Source organism: Amphiprion ocellaris, chromosome 1 (genome assembly GCF_022539595.1).
Source record: "Amphiprion ocellaris isolate individual 3 ecotype Okinawa chromosome 1, ASM2253959v1, whole genome shotgun sequence".
NCBI classification, from domain to species: domain Eukaryota; kingdom Metazoa; phylum Chordata; class Actinopteri; family Pomacentridae; genus Amphiprion; species Amphiprion ocellaris.
This window is the reverse complement of record NC_072766.1, coordinates 14338608-14355735: the sequence shown is the minus strand read 5'-3', so window position 1 is coordinate 14355735 and position 17128 is coordinate 14338608. Positions and strand designations below refer to the sequence as shown.

The following is a 17128-nucleotide window of genomic DNA, read 5'->3' as shown; positions in this document are numbered from 1 at the left end:
TGCTCCTGAGTGTGGACGGAGCCTGTCAGTCAGAGCTCCGGGACGGAATGACTCTGTCCATTCAATGCTGCTGCTGGAGCTCTCTGCCAAACACAGAATGGACTGTCAACACAGAAACATGGCTGCCTCTGCGACGGCCAAGGCGAATAACAGAGATAACACTACTACAGACAGTCCGAAATGTCACGGAGAGTCTGTGCCGCAGTCTCGGGAAATAATAAAACCCACCATCATGGAGCTAACCAAAGAAGTGAGGACGAACATCCTCTGCACCGTAGAAGGATGTGGGAAGATTCTCCCTAACACACCTGCATTGAACATGCATCTCGTCAAATCGCACAGAATAAAGGTATTTTACTACACTAAACCCCGGTCATTTTATATGGTTTACGGCTGTACGTAACTGCAATGCTAACTTTGGCTAACTCTGTATCGAATAAACCTTGTGTTAAAACTGGAAAACGCAAGTCACCATAACTTCGTATTAGCTAACACTGGGTAGACGTGATGCTTCGAAAATAACAATTGGACGTTATAATTGACGTTTCGTAAAAGTTTACGTAGTTTTTTTTGTGGCTGACGTTTATTTAGTGACCGTTTACCAGTAGCGAGTTAGCTATACTGCTACTAGCTACTTATGGTATCAATTATTGCTTTTGGTCACGTGAGGATTGATGATTAGTCATTTTAAATACAGATATGTACCTTTATTATTAAAAGTTTTGTTTAGTAAACTGCTAGTTGATTTCGTTAGTTTGTCCAATCAAGCTATTTAAGTGTGCAGAAACCTGTTTAGCGTTTCATACCATAGATCTCTATCTTTGAAATACGACTACGCACACACTATTTTCTGAGTCTAACATTCAGTTTACTACTAATACTAAACAGTCAGTACAGTGGATTCAGGCAAAGCATTTGGGCCAAAATCTGCCTCTAACCCTGGTTCCTCTGTCCTCACTTAACTGGGCTTTTTCGTAGGAGGCAGTAATTCACTGTCTCCCCTCCATGATTGAAGTTCTTTGCTGGGAAAGGCTGCCTTTTGTCCTGCAATAGACTAAGCTCTTTGTTTAAAATAGGTGAATGTGAGAATTTGAATTAGCTCTTAGAAGAAGTCCATGTGGCCCAGCTAGGAGAGTAGTTAAAGGCCACATAAAACTACTGGTTTTACCCTGTAAATCTGAGGCATAGTGCAGGTGCATTTTAGGTTTAAATTTTTAATGCTATTCAATCGTAGTTTGATTTGCTCATGTTCTAAACATTACTGGTGAAAACAAAGCTTTAAAAGCAAAGTTTGTTACCTTTTTACTGCAATCCATGTACCAAAGCACACATTGGAAAGCAGTCTTGGACTGCACTTCATTATCATTATGATATAGTGGGCAGAAAAGCTCTTTTCAAACTAATCACAAACTTCTTGAGTGAGGCTAAGAATAGAATGCCCAGATGGTCTTCACTCAAAATTATGGGGGTAATTCTTTTGGTGAAACATTTGCATGCAGGGAGAAGAGCACCATCATTAACAATGAAAATTCACCCAAAAAACTAGCAGTGCTGCCTCATTGCACAATCAAAACCTTCAGCAAAATTAGAAATTTACAGTGTATAAGTTCCTGCCTGGATGGTGATGTTGTTTCCCGCAGTAAATGGCATTTTGTAAACTGTAAAATGTAGATAGAGCAAGTGGAGGAGAAAGCCTAGTAAAATGCACAGCCAAAAGCAGGCTTATACCTGCAATTAATCTACATTGGGTGAGTCAGACTGCTTTGAGAGTACCATAATAGCAGGTTTTAGTCTTATGTTTTAAGTTTTTAATGTGCCGCCACACTTTGATCACAGATTGTGCCTTTAAGGGGTGCAAAGAGAGAAAAGAAAACGAACAGCAGTGATATTGTTTGAGCAAAAAGGCACAGATTGAGCATGTTATTTTGAATCCACTGCTATGTGAAACTTCTGTCAGCAGTGGTAATGATATTCTTGTTAAGACGATGACAAAGTGTTTAAATGTTGGACTTGCTCGCTCTGTGCTTCTTCTGCATTATTCATGGAGTCAGAGAGAGATGATGATGTGGGACACCATTTCTGTTTATATTACATCCTCTTTAAACCACGATAGCTTTGCTGCATCATTGCACATCAGTAGCATATTTGCTGATCAGTCACTGTTCCTGTTTCTTACTGAGTAGCTGTTTCTCTGTGAAGACTTGACACATTTCATTTGAATTTGTGCACTCAGCCCAGTTGAGTCCTTTCATCAGGCTAATGTGACTGTTTTGGCTTGGCTTTAGCTGTTTTTGACTCCACACCACTCCCCATAGCAGCAAGAAGAAGCACAATTTAAGACTTTGTTACTTTTCATTGTAGTCTTCCAAAGAAAGGTTGCATAAAAGCTGCAGGCTGGCCCTTCTGTAGAAAAACAGTGAATCTTTACATGCTGTCTCTTTTGGTCTACAGCCAGCTACTGATGGATGACAAATAACAGCTTGACATGACTCAGTCTTCAGCCTACGACCATATGATGTTGCTGAAGCAAACTGCAAGAACATGTATTGTTTCCAAACTTGTCTTCTAATGATGACATCTTGTGATAGAGCAGAGAGTGTTCCCTCCACTGTTACAGCAGATGGAGGTGACCTTGACCACTGGAAGGCTATAAATGCCTGTTATTGAGTGTGATGTTGTTGTCTGTTTTCATCACGCAAAATACATTCAGTGTAGGTCTTGTTTTCTGTCATGTTATTTATCATTCAGAAATAATTTTAATGATAAAATGTACAGACAGCTGATTTAACAAATAAGAGGAGTAGTTGTACATCAAGCTCACCTGATGGCTGTTCAATGCCACGTACAAACAAGCCCACAAACACTATTTTCAGTTGTGTGAAGTAAAAGCTATTGTTCATACATTTATCTGGTTTCTTGCATAACATTATACCATTAATGTGCTTTACCAGCACTGTCTAATGAAGAAAAGGCAATGTAGAGCTGCCAGGGTCTTTTTTTCTGGAATCAAACACATCTTTGAAATCTAATTAAAACAACTTTATTTTTATGTGTTACCCATACTGTATGACAACTAGGGTCTTTTCAGCTATTACAGTAAGAAATATTTTAGTCAGATAAAACCATAGTATGTCAGCTGAAAGCAAACCTGTGTGATTTCTGATTTAAGACGTTGCTTAACTTGCTAAAATCACTTGAAAGTGTTATAAACAATTTTTATTGTGTGGTGTATTTATGGATTTTCTTTTGTATAACTGGAACATATATTGCTATGCCAGGTATGATGTAATCATTTTATTGTCTGTGTCACCCTCAGGATGGTATTGTCAATCCCACAGTCAGAAAGGACATGAAGGGCTCTCAGAAGCTTTACTGTTGTCCCATTGAGGGGTGTCCCAGAGGACCTAACAGACCCTTCTCCCAATTCTCCCTCGTTAAGCAGGTAAGTATTTCCACCATAGCATCTTTGCACTCAATACAATACCTTTTTAATTATTTAATTTCTCCTGCAAAGCTGAGATCCATTGTAACTTACAAAGTATGCCTGCCACAAAGTGTTTGAATAATAAAAAGCAATGCAAACCTCAAAATCTATCATACATAATATAGGATGAAGTAGCTTCAAAGTCTGTGTACAGGTAATTCAGGAATTTGTTTCTAAACATATCACACAAGTCACAAAATACTTGTTGAAAAAATACAAAAATAAGTTATGGAAATGCAATGTATTGCTTCCCTGCCACCCTTAGCAGCATTTCTTCTCTGATTCCTGTTGCACACACTGAACAAAAACTGCCCTTTTTTCTCATTTTTCACTAAATTTTATCATGAACTGTAATTGTGTATGAGTCACTCGACAAAAAAAGGGTCCTGTCACTTTGCTTTTAGGTCTTGGGAGCCCTGTGGACGTTTTCATTTTGGTTGTTATTTAAAAAACTTTCATTCTTTTAGCTTGTGATCACTATATGTTAAAAAAAAAGCTATGCTGTGTAAAATATATTATTTTCCCTTTGTTGTCTTTCATTACAGCACTTCATGAAGATGCATGCAGAGAAGAAGCATAAGTGCTCCAAGTGCAACAATGGCTACAGCACAGAATGGGACCTGAAGAGGCACATTGAAGACTGTGGGAAGACCTACCACTGTACATGTGGCTGCCCCTATGCTAGTAGAGCTGCACTACTCTCGCACATCTACAGGACAGGCCATGAGATTCCTACAGAACACAGGTATGTACACGTATAACTCAAATAAAGTTTAATAGAAATTTGGCATCTTGCTGATGATAAAAAATGTTTTTGACATTTTTCTTTTTGTGTTTTGTTTCTGCACAGAATTCCTCCTGTCAAAAAGCGAAAGATGGAGAAACTATTAAGTGGTTCTGAAAAGGTTAAGACCAATGATTCAACCTTTCCAATCATGCCTGCTCCTAAAGAGCTGACAGAGAGTGCTCTTCCTTGTGATACAACCATTCTTATCCCAGACTCAGTGAATCAGAACTCCAGCACCCGTAGGAGCCTTCCAAAGTTGCTCCTACCGAAGCCCAAGATGGCTTTGGTCAGTGTTCCTGTGATGCAGCTGGCCCATCTGCCTGTCCTTCTTCCATCTACAGAAAGTGGCGCTCTGAGGTCGGTTGTTCTTGCAGTAGACAGCCAAGGCTCCGTCAGCACCCTTCAGCTCCTGCCACAAGCCACAGGAGCAGTGGTACCCCAGCTTGACGCTAAAAGTTTGGGTTTCAAGGATAGCATGCCTACTTCTCGCTCAAGCCTGGGACCGATTAGCACAGGGGTGCAGGTCAGCCTGGATCCTGTAGGTGCAGAAGACACAGCCAGCAGCATGGCAGGACAGCGAGGGAGGAGCACCTCCACCAACATTCAGACGGACAAATCATACTTGTCAAAAATGCCCACAGGGGTGGGGGTTGGGGAAGGAATAGGCTTGTGCTCTATGGGTGAGTCCTCAGTGTCATCTTGCTCTCAGACAGACATCAGTGTTAGTGCCCAAGTCCTCCTGCCAGTCAGTGTCGAAACCCAGACGTTCTTCTCTCGAGCCAAAGCCACATCTTCTATCGGAGCTCAGACAGACAGCCAGTGCCTGAACCAAATTCCTTGCTCCTCCTCATCTGTTCTCCCCTTCAAAACCAGGCAGACACAGACATACTTTGCCTTGCCACAATCAGAGGAGAAGGCTCAAGATCAGGCTATCATGTGCTCTGACCTATTTGGCAATGACTCTCTCAGTGTCTCTACCCAGACAGCTCTGGACATAGATGACACCCTTGGTGCTGCAGGAAGCAGTATATATGAGGACTCAAAATCAGCAAGTAGTATGTGTTTTGGGGTACAGACACACGAACTCAGCACAAACAACATGGCAGACAACCAGACCCAAACTATGACCTTGTTAAACGACCTAGAAAACATTCTGTCTGACAGCATGTCAGGCCACCAGGTGCTCTCTGAGGCCTCTGCAGGCTGTGGGTCCGGTCTCGGCTCTGTTCAGGAGCAGCACAACGGTATAGATTTTGACTTTGAAGAGTTCCTCAGTGCTGTGCACATCCAGACACAGACGGAGGAGAGTGAGCTGGGAGGACTGGGTGGTGACACGCCGCTAGAGTCTCTGGACATTCAGACTCAGACAGACTTCCTCCTGATGGATGAACTGGACCAAAGCGAGGGACCAAGTCGAACCCAAGCCAGCGATCTGGAGTTATTTGATACTCAGACTCAGACTGACCTCAATTTCCTGCTGAATGCCGGAAGCCACATGCCCTTGAGCAGCATCCTGCGACATTCAAGCTTTTCTATGAGCACAGAGTCCTCAGATACAGAAACACAAACCGATCTCCCTTCGTTTGCCACGGGTCTCTCTGCTCAGACTCCTGTCAGTCAAGGTGAGCAAGCAAGGCTACTGAACAGCACAGAGACTCAGACTGTGACCAGCCAGGCGGAAGGTCTGGGACATCTCTTCCTGACCAGCAATGAAACACAAACTGTCATGGATGACTTCTTGTCAGCAGACCTGGCGTGGAATATGGAGTCTCATTTCAGCTCTGTGGAAACTCAAACATGTGAGGAGCTTTGTGCTCTTTTTCAACACCCTGAGAAACCCAACAGTTGAAGCCCTTGTAGCAAAGCTTTCTCAGCATTTGCAGTACAGATTTCTGATATCTGCCTCTACCTATTGGAGGAATGAATCAGCTGTCCTCCAGCGGACCATAGTCTTAGCAGTAAGAAGTCTGCGAAAATGTTTTGACCATTCCACTGGGGGTGTGATGTCCAGAGCCTTTCCAGGTGTTTATCCTGACAGCTTTGCTGCACTTTATTAGCTCAACTGACATGATTTATCAGCTCCTGCGACAGTTTACATATTTATTTGCACATAAAGTAACATTGTACGTGTCTTGTCTGAAATGCCAGTTTACTCGTATATTTCAGTGTAAAACCACTCTGTCTGGTTTTCACTATTTGGTCTTACTAGCAGTTTAAAAATGACAACTTTTCTGAAAATGTCAGAACCGCATTTGAAAGGGATAACATGTTTAGCTGTATGAGGCTGTCATGGAAAGGCTTGTAAAAGTGTATGACGACCTTCAAAACAATCGCATCTCGGCTGTACAGTAAACAATATTGTACATTTAGTTTATGTATTTCTGAAATGTGCATGAAGTCTTCTCGTGGTCAGCAGCACAAAAACATAAAATATCAATTCTGTGCTTGTGCATCTGATGGTTGCCTCTTTAATGTTTTCTTATCAGTGTCGACAAGAACCTAAACTCTGAGTTACATCTTGCAAGCTTTGCCGCAAATGGAAAACATGACTAGAGAAGCAGCTTGGTTTTTCAAAATAAAACCCCACAAAGCCTTCCAACGATGAACAAGGCGTTGCTTGAAGCTGCTAAGATGTATCTGAAATATACTGTTACCCATAGAGATGTGGCGCAAGTAAAAATGAAGTGTCTACGTTTGTCTCATGTTGCACACCTTTCATTCAAATTGAAATGTGATTGTGAAGTCTGATGTTGTGTAAACATTTTGTGTCTAGGCTTCTATAGCCAAGCAGTCAGTTCAAGTCAGTAAGCAGGTGAGGCTGTCATCATCTTTGACTTATTCATTAGCTGGGTGTAAGTGTATACAGTAGCAGTACTCTGTCCCAGTAACGTTGCTGTACAGAAACAGTGAATTAGATCTAGGATTACCACAGAGTTATTGTATGTATTCACAAACCTATTTTGACTGAAAGGAGTCCAGTTGAATAGCAGATCTTTACCACATAACATTTGGGCACAATATTTTTAATTTCCATGTTCTCTGTCTTTAAGTGGCTGAATTTACCATTTTGATTGTGTTTTTCATTCATTTTCATTTGTTGGACTCAGTTACCTCATTGGCACCACAGACACATTGTGTTCAAGTCAGGAACATGGACCTATGGGCCTTCTTTATTTGTTCATGTTGTTAAGCCGGTGCCTTAACCCAAGTATTAACTTGAGCTCTGTTACAGTTCATTTGCTGCTTTAAAATAATGATCATATTTATATTAGAATATGTTTTAGAAAAATGAATAAACACTAAATAATTGTCAGAATCCTTTCAGTCTTTGCATGTTAAATCCATTTTGTATTGATGTTTTCATCATGGTTGCATGAAATACTGGAATGTCCCTGTTCATTTCTCCATATTTTTTTTATTCTGTCACATGAAAATCTTGCTATGCAGCGTTTTACTGGAGAGAATGACTTTGATTCCATCTCACTGTTTTTATGAACAGGTGGTTGATGCGGTTACAGTTTATAGATGTTTGTGGAAACTGAAGAATGTACAGAACATGACACTGTGCCCAAATATAACGCTCATTATTTTGGCACCATATCCAACTTGTTTAAGGATATTGAGGTGTTAAGAACACGTTGGCATTGACACATTAAATTTCAACTTTTCTTGTTTTCAGATCAGTACTTCTAGTTTGTGATTCTTGAATTGACGTCTAGCATAACGGCCCCCTGCAGGTTTAGTGGAACGGGGAAATGCCTTGCTGTAAACAGAACTATGTGTAGACGCTTTGTCAGTCTCAAGTGTCAGTTACAGTGCTTTATTTTGTCCCTGTGGGGAGTGCATGCAGATATTTTTTCCAGCACAAAATATTTGTTTCTTGCAGAATTTGACTTTATGTTGCCTATATGTGTAGAGGTAATGGTTGCCTTGATTATTTGTTGTAGCTACACTACAGATGTTGTTAATAAACTGCTGGAAAGTGTAAATTGTTCCTTGTCACTTATTAAATATCAATAGGTAGAAAAAAACACACTGAATTTAGCCAAAAAAACAAAAAGGTTAGCAGTCCATACATCCAAATTAGTTGCATCACAAGTAAAAGGGCAGTTTGAATGATCTGGGAGTGCAAAACTCTTTTAGTTTTGTGTTAAAAAAAATGTAAAACCCTTAACTATATAATGTCAACTGTCTTTCCTCTTGTTACACTGATACACAGTTACATCACACTAAGTATAGACATACTGAATCCTTACTTGTGCCAGATATATTAAGTCTTAAACCAGTTTCAAGTCATTTTATTTAACATACACATTCAGGAAAGACAGATGTTTGGTATGTGAACACAGTAGCTCTTACAGAATAAACACCAAAAGTAGTATAATAAAGAAAAGATCGCCCCAAATGAAACTATTGCAGCAGCTTGCTTGTCTTTCAACAACACACACAGTATATTTAGACTCAGTATATTCTCTGCGTAATACTGTTTTGTTAATACTTATGCGGTGCATAACCCAGACCTCACCCACATTCACCAGGAATCACTTATTGACTGATATGGAAGTGAGAATATACTGAGCAGCTGCAGCAGTTTGGCCAGTGTTTATATCATGTATAGAAGAGTTCAGAGAGCTAGAATTTTAGTGGACTTTTAAAAAGCAGAAAGTGCAGGGCAGACACAGCCATACTTCTTATGGGGTAGCAGCATTGTTGCTAGGTAACAGCTGCAAAAGTGCCTGAGAGAAGAGGTCGAAATAAAATAATGATCAATATCGAGGTTAACGTTTCATTGTTTTGTTCACTGACCTACCACTGCAACATGCTTCATAACTGTATACATTTTTTTCCTACAAGTGACTATTTTGATGGAGACATTGTTACAACAGGGTGAGCCGGAAGTACATATTATATAAAATATGATAAAACAGGTCATTTTCTCATGGCTGAACTTGAGAATTTAAAATTATTGCACATTTTAATGTCATCGTCGGCCATGTTAGCCATTTATTTCACAGGCTTCATACAGCTTGACAGCACACACACTTCTGTTCCTCAAGAGAACAGGCAGCCGGGGTGCATATGAGGTTGTGTGATTGCCTGTGACAGGCTCTTGCCCATTGAGTAGCTGGTACGGTGCACTGTGTCAGGTTTAGGAGACATAGGTACTTGATACCTGTTGGGGACAGAAACACTCACAGCAGAGAGGAACTGAGGGTTGTCTTATGCTGACATGTCTGGTACTTGGAGGTCAGAGCTGCAGAGTAAATGGGAGGGTCTATGTGCACTCTTCTTGTTCCACCACTCTTCTTATCCAACACAAAACAGTTTTCCTCTAAGGTTTCCCCTTCCGGAGCCCTCTTGCTTCTGCAGGGATAGCCACTGGGTTTGTTGTTCAGATGAGGTGAATTGATAGGTGGTAAAAATGTGAAGTTTTTGATGGGAACTACTATATTATTGGGCCTATGGCTGTGTTTCTGAGGCTTCGTGGTCCTGTTCATTGACATAGAATATTTTGAAGGCAGATGGCGAGGCTGCAGTGGAGGCTCTCGTAGCGTCCCTTCTTCCACGATATTTTCCTCAAGGGAGAGATGTGCTATGTTTCTCTGCATGACGTTGAGAGCAGACCATTTTGCATCATCTGGCTGCTGAGCTGTCACCATCGCTGGACTCCAAAATCCTGTCCGTGGGTTTAATTTCCTAGAGCTATGCAGGCCTACAAGAGGCTCACCACGCTTCTCCGTGATGCTAGAGGAGCTGTCAGCATTAGAAGGGGTTGGGTCAACAAGCAAAGGGGTCGGATTGTCAGCCTCTTTCTGCTTTGGTTTCTTGTGTGTCTTCTGATTCAACAGTATGCAGCTCAGCGGAGCAGCTCGGGCCCAACCACAAGCCTGTTGTAAAGCCAAACTGAAAGTTAAAAAAAATACTTTTGACACGTTTAAAATGAAAATTTTAAATGAGCTACATATTGTGCCAAGTCAAAATCATGTAAACAGAACAAGCTTGTCGAAGCAGGTAAGGTACTAGTGGGATTTACAACATTAATAAAGTATTCCATTCAGAAAGGTCAAGTCCATTGTGCTGATATTTTACATGCTGGAAAAGATTATCAAGTCATTTAATGGAACAGAGACACTCCGCCTATGCCTTTGTTGCTATGAAGTCAAAATACATCTGTGTTGGTAGTTATACAGGTAAATGGGGCAGTAATATCATAAACATTGATTTAGACGTTTATGAAGATGTACAGATGTGTGACAAATTAAAGGAAAACCAACATAAACCGTCTTAGTAAGGTGTTGCTTCTATACACCGTAGCATGGATGGAGCACGATTGTTCCAAAAGGCATCCCTTGACATTGCTCCAACAAGTGTTCAGTTGTGTTGAGATCTAGTAAAGACATATGATTCACATCACTGTCGTACTCCAAATATTCACTGACCCCTTTTGCCCTATAAATGTGGGGGCATTGTAATTCATGAAGAGATCACTCCCATTCAGATAGAAATGTTTCATGATAGAATAAAGTTGATGATTTGCTGTGATCTTTTCCTCTAGTGGGACAAATGGACCCAAACCATGCCAGCAAAATGTCTCTCACAGCATAACAGAGCCACCGGAGGCCCTGGTTTTTCCTTTAATTTGTCGCTTGTGTACATAAAATTACTCTACAACTGATTTTAAATTGTAATAAGAAGGAGACTTATTCAAGATCACCATGTTTAACAGGTACAACTTCCCTAAAGGCAGCATTAATTAAACAGAGTCGCAGTAAGAAGATATTCATTTACTTACAGCTTCTTCCCAACCAGAGTAACAGTGATACTCATGTGGCTCCAGTTCTTTCAGGACACTCTCCTCGCTAATATCTAGAAGGGAATCAACAATTCTCCTTTCTACTGCCGCGTTAGTCTCCCAAACTGTGTCCTCCTGCGTTGAAAAGTCCCTGCGTGCTCCATTTACAGCTGTGAGGTCTTCTTCTTTTACAGACACCATGACGCAGTTAGATCTTAATGGAGAAAGAAAACACCAGAGTAACCTGTGAGATGTAGGCGAGTTCTAAACACAACACAAAACATTTTTGTTTCAAACAGAAAACTGAGTAACTCACTAAAAGAAAGCAAGTTGAATCTCTGTTACATTTTAAACGGCTTTGAATTGATATTCCCATTATCAGCAATCACCACTCACACAAAGGTCTGTCTTGGTAGTCTACTTTTTATCTGCTTGACAGAGTTTTGTAGAGCAGCAGTGGAGGAAGCGGTGAATGCCTTTAGAGACGAACTGCAACGCGGTCGTCGTGGCAACCAGGAAAGCAGCAAACGGAAGCTGTGACGTCGCAAGGGGGGGCGTGGCTAGTACGCTGCAGGCAGCTCCTCTCCACATGGGTTTTATGTTATATCTGGGTTATGTAACAGTTCACACGGTGCCCGACGTAATCCCAGCATGCACACAGTAATTAGATGGAACAGACTAAGAAGAAAAAAACATCAAACAGCTTTGCAGCATCACAAATGAGCACCCAAAATGTAATTATAAGCTTCGTAAAAATGTGTTTATTTGTTTTATGAGGGCTTTGGGGGACACATATAATAATGACACAATGCAAAAAATAAAAATAAAAAATAAAAAAGAGGGAAGTGAACAGGTTTGTTGATTGTGAAGGAGGAAACCATTTTGGTTGCTTGCTACGTTCACTTCTGCACGTAATCCACGTGCAGCTCAGCTGTGAGAAGACACACCATGCATGTCCTGCACATCACAACGAGAACAAGCCAGGAAGGTACGCTCTTTGTATTCTTTTTCTTGCAGTGAGAACACGGTGTGACATTCACCCTGTGCAATAAAATCCAAAGCGAGCCTTCTGCAGGAGCAAACTCTTTACTTTATTGCCGAACAACAACAGCTTCGTGCATTGGTCCACAGCTGCGGAGTGTCAGCGTCTGACGCAGCCGGAGCACCTATCCGCGACAGGGACACTGACACCTGACCGCTCCGTCTCCTCACCCCGCCGGTCTGCTCCTCATCACGACCACTCCGGCTCCGCAGTGCAGCGACTGTTGCGTTTTATGGAAGCGGAGCCTGTACAACCTGCCGTGGTCATGCTGCCCCCCAAGAACTGCCTGCCGAGGAACTACAGCTGCATAGCGGGGCTGTTCGGCAGCCTGGCGGCGGCCAACCCCAGGCTGGAAGACGGGGAAGAGTTGGACATGATCAACGGTACGTGCGAGACCATCCAGAACCCGGTGGTGGACGAGAGACCTCGGGGCAGAGAGATCTTCCTGAAGCCCCCGCAGAGCCCCAATCTGCGCCGGAGGTGCAAGTCGCTGCCGACCCCCACAGAGAGAGCAAAGTTAGAGATCTCCCGCAGCAGAAGTCCCACCAGTCAGAAAAAGGTCCGCTTTGCCGATTCTCTGGGCTTGGAGCTCATTTCAGTGAAGCACTTCGATGATACAGATGTGCCGGAAGTGCCGGAGCGCATTTTGGCTAAATTACCCAAAGGACCCTTTCACCTCAACCACATGGACACAAAGTTCCCCAAGCCTCCTGCACAGTCCATCTTCATGGAGCTGCAGTTCACAAACCCAGGCACGCTGCCCGGCTTCGAGCAGAAAGTCAGGGAGGTGAAAGTGATGCTGGAGAGCGTCGAGGCGGATGAATTCAGCCTCTCCGGGTTTGTGCGCGTCTTGAATATGGCTTTTGAAAAGAGCGTCTCTTTGCGCTACTCTCTGAACAACTGGATCACATTTATGGACAGTTTGGCCTCTTATGTTCCCGATTCCAGCGACGGGGTCACTGATAAGTTCAGTTTTAAGATAGTCATGCCCACCTACCTAGACAATGGAGGCACTCTGCAGTTTGCAATCAAATACTGTGTTGGCGGGGAAGAGTTCTGGGACAACAACAATGGGAACAACTACAAAGTGCGGCACCACCGGTTCAAGATGTCTCCTCCTCGGGAGTGGGAGAATGGATGGATTCACTTTATCTGAGCTCTGCAGTGGCACTTTGTGTGCGTAATTTGTGCGTAATCGAACCCCGGGTACCTTACTTATGACCGCAGCCTGTTAAAAAAATAATTGGATTTTTTTCTGTCATTGTCAGCTATGACACAGAAAATAATTTCACATACTATTTCAGACAATTGGCCCGCTGTGATAGCAACACATTGAGTGTGTAAAAGTGCAGTTGAAGCCTGGTAGGTCCCCGGTGTGGGATGCTGTGAGATATTTTGCCTTGATGTCAGGGCTCTGTACAGCTTGTGCCCTTTGGGAGGGCATGTTCACGTTATGTAATGTAAAAAAAAAAACACGTGCCACGGAAGAAACGTGCCGGGCATTTCCAACTTCAGGCATCACTGCTCATTTCGGGAGATGCTGTAAATGTATTTGATGGCATCGTGTTGCTGCAAAAATTGTCAGTTGGTTTTGCATGAGTGCAAACATATCGACCTAATGTGAGGCAGAAAGCATCACTTGTTGGCTGATGTGGACCCCAAACCAAGCACGTAGCAAACTCCTCTGCAGATCTCCATCAGATTGGAGGCAACAAACACACACACACTCATGTCTTACATAGTTCACAGACAGCAGCATGGGGAAGGTTATTTTTATAATAATTCAGTGTATAATTTCCTAATATCATGCCATTAAAAATGCCTTATTCTAAGACATGATGTAGGAAGTTTCACACTGAATATTAGGTTTGAATAGAATATTGCATTAAATGAATATCATCATTAAAAAAATGTAAATTATAACTGCATATTCATGTAGCATTAAATCATAAAGGCTTTGTCTACAAAGAATGGGATTCAGCTCTCTTCTGTTTTTTGGGGATTTGCTGTTTTATCTGAATGAGCTCCCTCCACATGCAAATTCTCTTTAGTGGCTGTCTGAAAGGTTAAATTTACCTCAGATCATTTGTGCACCTTTTCTTCTCCTCTTCAGGTTGATCAATATAGAGCAGATGTAATTATTTTCTAACTGAAACAATATTGTACATTTTCAGAATTATAGTCAAAACATATTCATTTCTAAGGTTCTTTATTGCACTCGGTAACTCTCCAAAGTAGCCATTAACCCTATGACTGTGTTTAGCCAGTTCCTGCTCCTGTAAAGGTTCGCTGTAGTCATTACTGTGCAAGAATAATGCTGCTCCTTATACATGACCAAAATGGCTTGAACCACCTCCCTGGCTGACGTTTGCTTTCTTAAACTGCAAACCGTCTTTTTGCTTTATTTCTCTACCAGACACCTTGATTGATGTTATACAGCCAGCCTGCCCTGCATCTGTATGTTGTTAATTATTTCAGTGGTGAGCAGTCTTCCAAACCCACTTCGTTTTTTTGTACTTGGTGAGCGTGCAGAAAGTTGAGACTCCAGCTGCTAGAGCAACAACAGGCAGGGTGCTTTTAACTCCAGCACTCTGTAATCTCAACATCACTTTTGACTTTGTTTACATCACCGTGGCCTCAGAGGGAAGCTCTCCGTTTAATGAGGCCATCAGGTTGGGATGTGGACCATTCCTGTAACCACTTAGCTTTTTGGAGCAGATCCACTGTGAATCCATCAGTACTGTTTGTCTCCAAAAGTGACATGGTTTGTGTCAGGACTACGATGCTATACCTGATGATGTTAGATTAGTTTTGATGAGAGACCGTCAGATAACATTTGCTACCATTCACTAAACTGCATTTCTCTAATCTCTTCATATAAAACTTGTAGTCATGGCAAAGCCTACTGTATGTTATGTTGTTGAATCACTGGGTATTTGCATATCGTCTGCTTTGGTCTATGTAAATGTTCAAGCATCCATGCAGTGCTATACCAGAAATCATTTACCCTGGCTGAGGCAACTGATATGGGTACATAGAGATGTATCAATACCAAATTTTGCTCCATTGGGAGGCAATATAGTGTTGGGGTCTTCTTTGTTTTCTCTCTTTGTTGAGTTCAGCTTTCAAAAAAGTGACAATTTTACAATTCCACCTCATTGAGAAAGCAATTCAGTATTATTTAAATGTAGTTTACACTCAACAGTGTTGGGTAGTAGTACCCCATTTTGGCCTGGTTAAACACACAGCTGCTGGTATTGGTGTGTCCCTATACAATGAATACAATGAAGGGCTTCTGGTCGGATTCGATTCTCATCTCAATGTATACATAACAGTTTGCATCAGAACTCACTGATATATAGATATGTATGTATGTATATGTGTTAATGTTTCATATTGAATGTCTTCCTATTACTGTTCGGTGTTGTGTGTATTTCGAAGCATTTTAAAAGCAGAATTGAGAGGTATGAAGAGTCAAAGTTTGTGATCTTAAGTTCTAAAATATATATACTCATTAAACCAAACTGCTTAAAGCACACTTACTAATTAAAGTCGTCTGTAGGACTATTTGAAATAAGGCCAGTGTTAGAATGGAAAATCAAACTGATATTTTGTCTCAAAATGTTTTAACATAAAGAGAGATTTTCTTTGAAATGCACCAAAATGTGAGCAGTGTTTCTGAAAAGAAATTCATATATTGGAAACCCTGTGTGCACGACTACAGGTGTACGCTGCCTTACTTTGTGTAAGAGAAGTGGAAGATAGCAAGTGTTTGTTTGTTAGGAAAGAATGTGATTGCAGAACTTGTGAGCTCTGGACATTGATGAGGGACATATCGGGGCCGAGTTACACTTTGCTGTTTGATAACTTTTGGCATGAACGACCTATGATTGTAGCTGATACTGAGTAGACTCGGTCAAAGCAGGTCTAATGCACTGAGAAGAAGGAAAGAGGTGGGGTGTGTATATGAAAGCTTCTTCTGTGAATAGCTACTGAACAAAAATGTTTTCCATTTGTCTTATTGTACTGTTCCTTTCTCTCACAATATAAAGTCTAAGTCACATCTTTCTAATTTATAACATTTTTTCGGCACTGAGGGTTTTTTCTTTGTTTGCTTTCTTGCCAGTGAGATTTTTGTTTTCTGTAATTCCTATGCAACCCATTTTGTGTTGTAACATCTGCACTGTGAATTTTCACCACGTTTGCATGTACAGCTGAAAAACACCTTTATTTCTCAGTTTAGGTTTTCACGTAACTATTATTTTGTTAAAACTATGGTTAATAAAAGCATTTGTGATGGAAACCAAGGATTCTGTGAGTTTTTTCAGCTCACATTCGTACAATGTAATCTCCAGAAATAAGCCTGTATTTATTTTTAATGTGACACTAATGCATTGTGTGGCTGCAGAGCGGTGCATGTGGGCATTCCTGAGGTGCACATCTTATTGGCCAGCTGAGCATCTCATTTTCAAAGGGCGGCTGTTGGTTCCCATTCATGAAGCAGCTCTATGGCAGCCATCGCCATTGTAGTCTGACACCCAACCCCCTCTGTTTATGACGGGAGCTGTTGGGGCTTGAGGCAAGAAAAGGTGCATCAAGAGCTGGACAAAGGCCAATAAGGAGACAATAAAAGACTGAATGCCCAAAATAAGCTATTCAGAATGGAATATGTTTGATTTTCTTTTTTTGCTATTACTTACACCAGCTTGGATATCCAACTATGTCAAGGACCAAAGTGTTTTTAACAGTGCACAGTTAATGTAGCTGTGTGTTTGGTTTGCCTTCGATTAGCTGTTAAAACTTGCCAGGAATTTAATGTGAAGAGCCAAATATTCTTTAAAAATGTGTGATTAAAAAACACTCACACTTCATTCTTACATATGATCATTCATGCTCATGCATATTTTATTGTTATGGTCCTATTTTCATCATACACTTGCTGTGCTGTATGTGTTGTAAAGTATTTAGGTTAACAAACATCAAAACACCTTTAACTTACAGTGTTTTCACACCAGCTTTCTC

General features: G+C 41.4%; 3 protein-coding genes across 4 annotated transcripts; 2 read left to right on the top strand and 1 right to left on the bottom strand.

Moving 5' to 3' along the window:
- atmin (ATM interactor) lies at nucleotides 1–8260 on the top strand. The gene is made up of 4 exons (XM_023275903.3): nucleotides 1–349; nucleotides 3317–3442; nucleotides 4030–4229; nucleotides 4335–8260. Exons 1-4 carry the CDS (start codon nucleotides 65–67, stop codon nucleotides 6118–6120), a joined length of 2397 nt encoding a protein of 798 aa, XP_023131671.2. The 5' UTR covers nucleotides 1–64; the 3' UTR covers nucleotides 6121–8260.
- Nucleotides 8261–8553: 293 nt separating this feature from the next.
- On the bottom strand, nucleotides 8554–11820 carry LOC111572296 (uncharacterized). Of its 2 annotated transcripts, none has more exons than XM_055010942.1 (3): nucleotides 11381–11820; nucleotides 11065–11278; nucleotides 8554–10159 (listed from the first exon to the last, which is right to left on the bottom strand). In XM_055010942.1, exons 2-3 carry the CDS (start codon nucleotides 11263–11265, stop codon nucleotides 9464–9466), a joined length of 897 nt encoding a protein of 298 aa, XP_054866917.1. In that variant the 5' UTR covers nucleotides 11266–11278; nucleotides 11381–11820; the 3' UTR covers nucleotides 8554–9463. The 2 variants fall into 2 exon arrangements, with proteins under 2 accessions (XP_054866917.1, XP_054866915.1); XM_055010940.1 differs by having other exon boundaries at nucleotides 11461–11820.
- A 257-nt stretch (nucleotides 11821–12077) lies between these two features.
- On the top strand, nucleotides 12078–16409 carry LOC111572299 (protein phosphatase 1 regulatory subunit 3E). The gene has a single exon (XM_023275902.3). The coding sequence runs from the start codon at nucleotides 12339–12341 to the stop codon at nucleotides 13260–13262; it is 924 nt and encodes a 307-aa protein (XP_023131670.2). The 5' UTR covers nucleotides 12078–12338; the 3' UTR covers nucleotides 13263–16409.
- Nucleotides 16410–17128: the final 719 nt, after the last annotated feature.

Coding starts and splice junctions, on each gene's coding strand:
- atmin (XM_023275903.3), top strand. CDS start 65: ATGCTGCTGCTGGAGCTCTCTGCCAAACACAGAATGGACTGTCAACAC. Junction 350..3,316: donor TCAAATCGCACAGAATAAAG/GTATTTTACTAC, acceptor TGTCACCCTCAG/GATGGTATTGTCAATCCCAC. Junction 4,230..4,334: donor GAGATTCCTACAGAACACAG/GTATGTACACGT, acceptor GTTTCTGCACAG/AATTCCTCCTGTCAAAAAGC.
- LOC111572299 (XM_023275902.3), top strand. CDS start 12,339: ATGGAAGCGGAGCCTGTACAACCTGCCGTGGTCATGCTGCCCCCCAAG.
- LOC111572296 (XM_055010942.1), bottom strand. CDS start 11,265: ATGGTGTCTGTAAAAGAAGAAGACCTCACAGCTGTAAATGGAGCACGC. Junction 10,160..11,064: donor ACTCTGGTTGGGAAGAAGCT/GTAAGTAAATGA, acceptor GCTTTACAACAG/GCTTGTGGTTGGGCCCGAGC.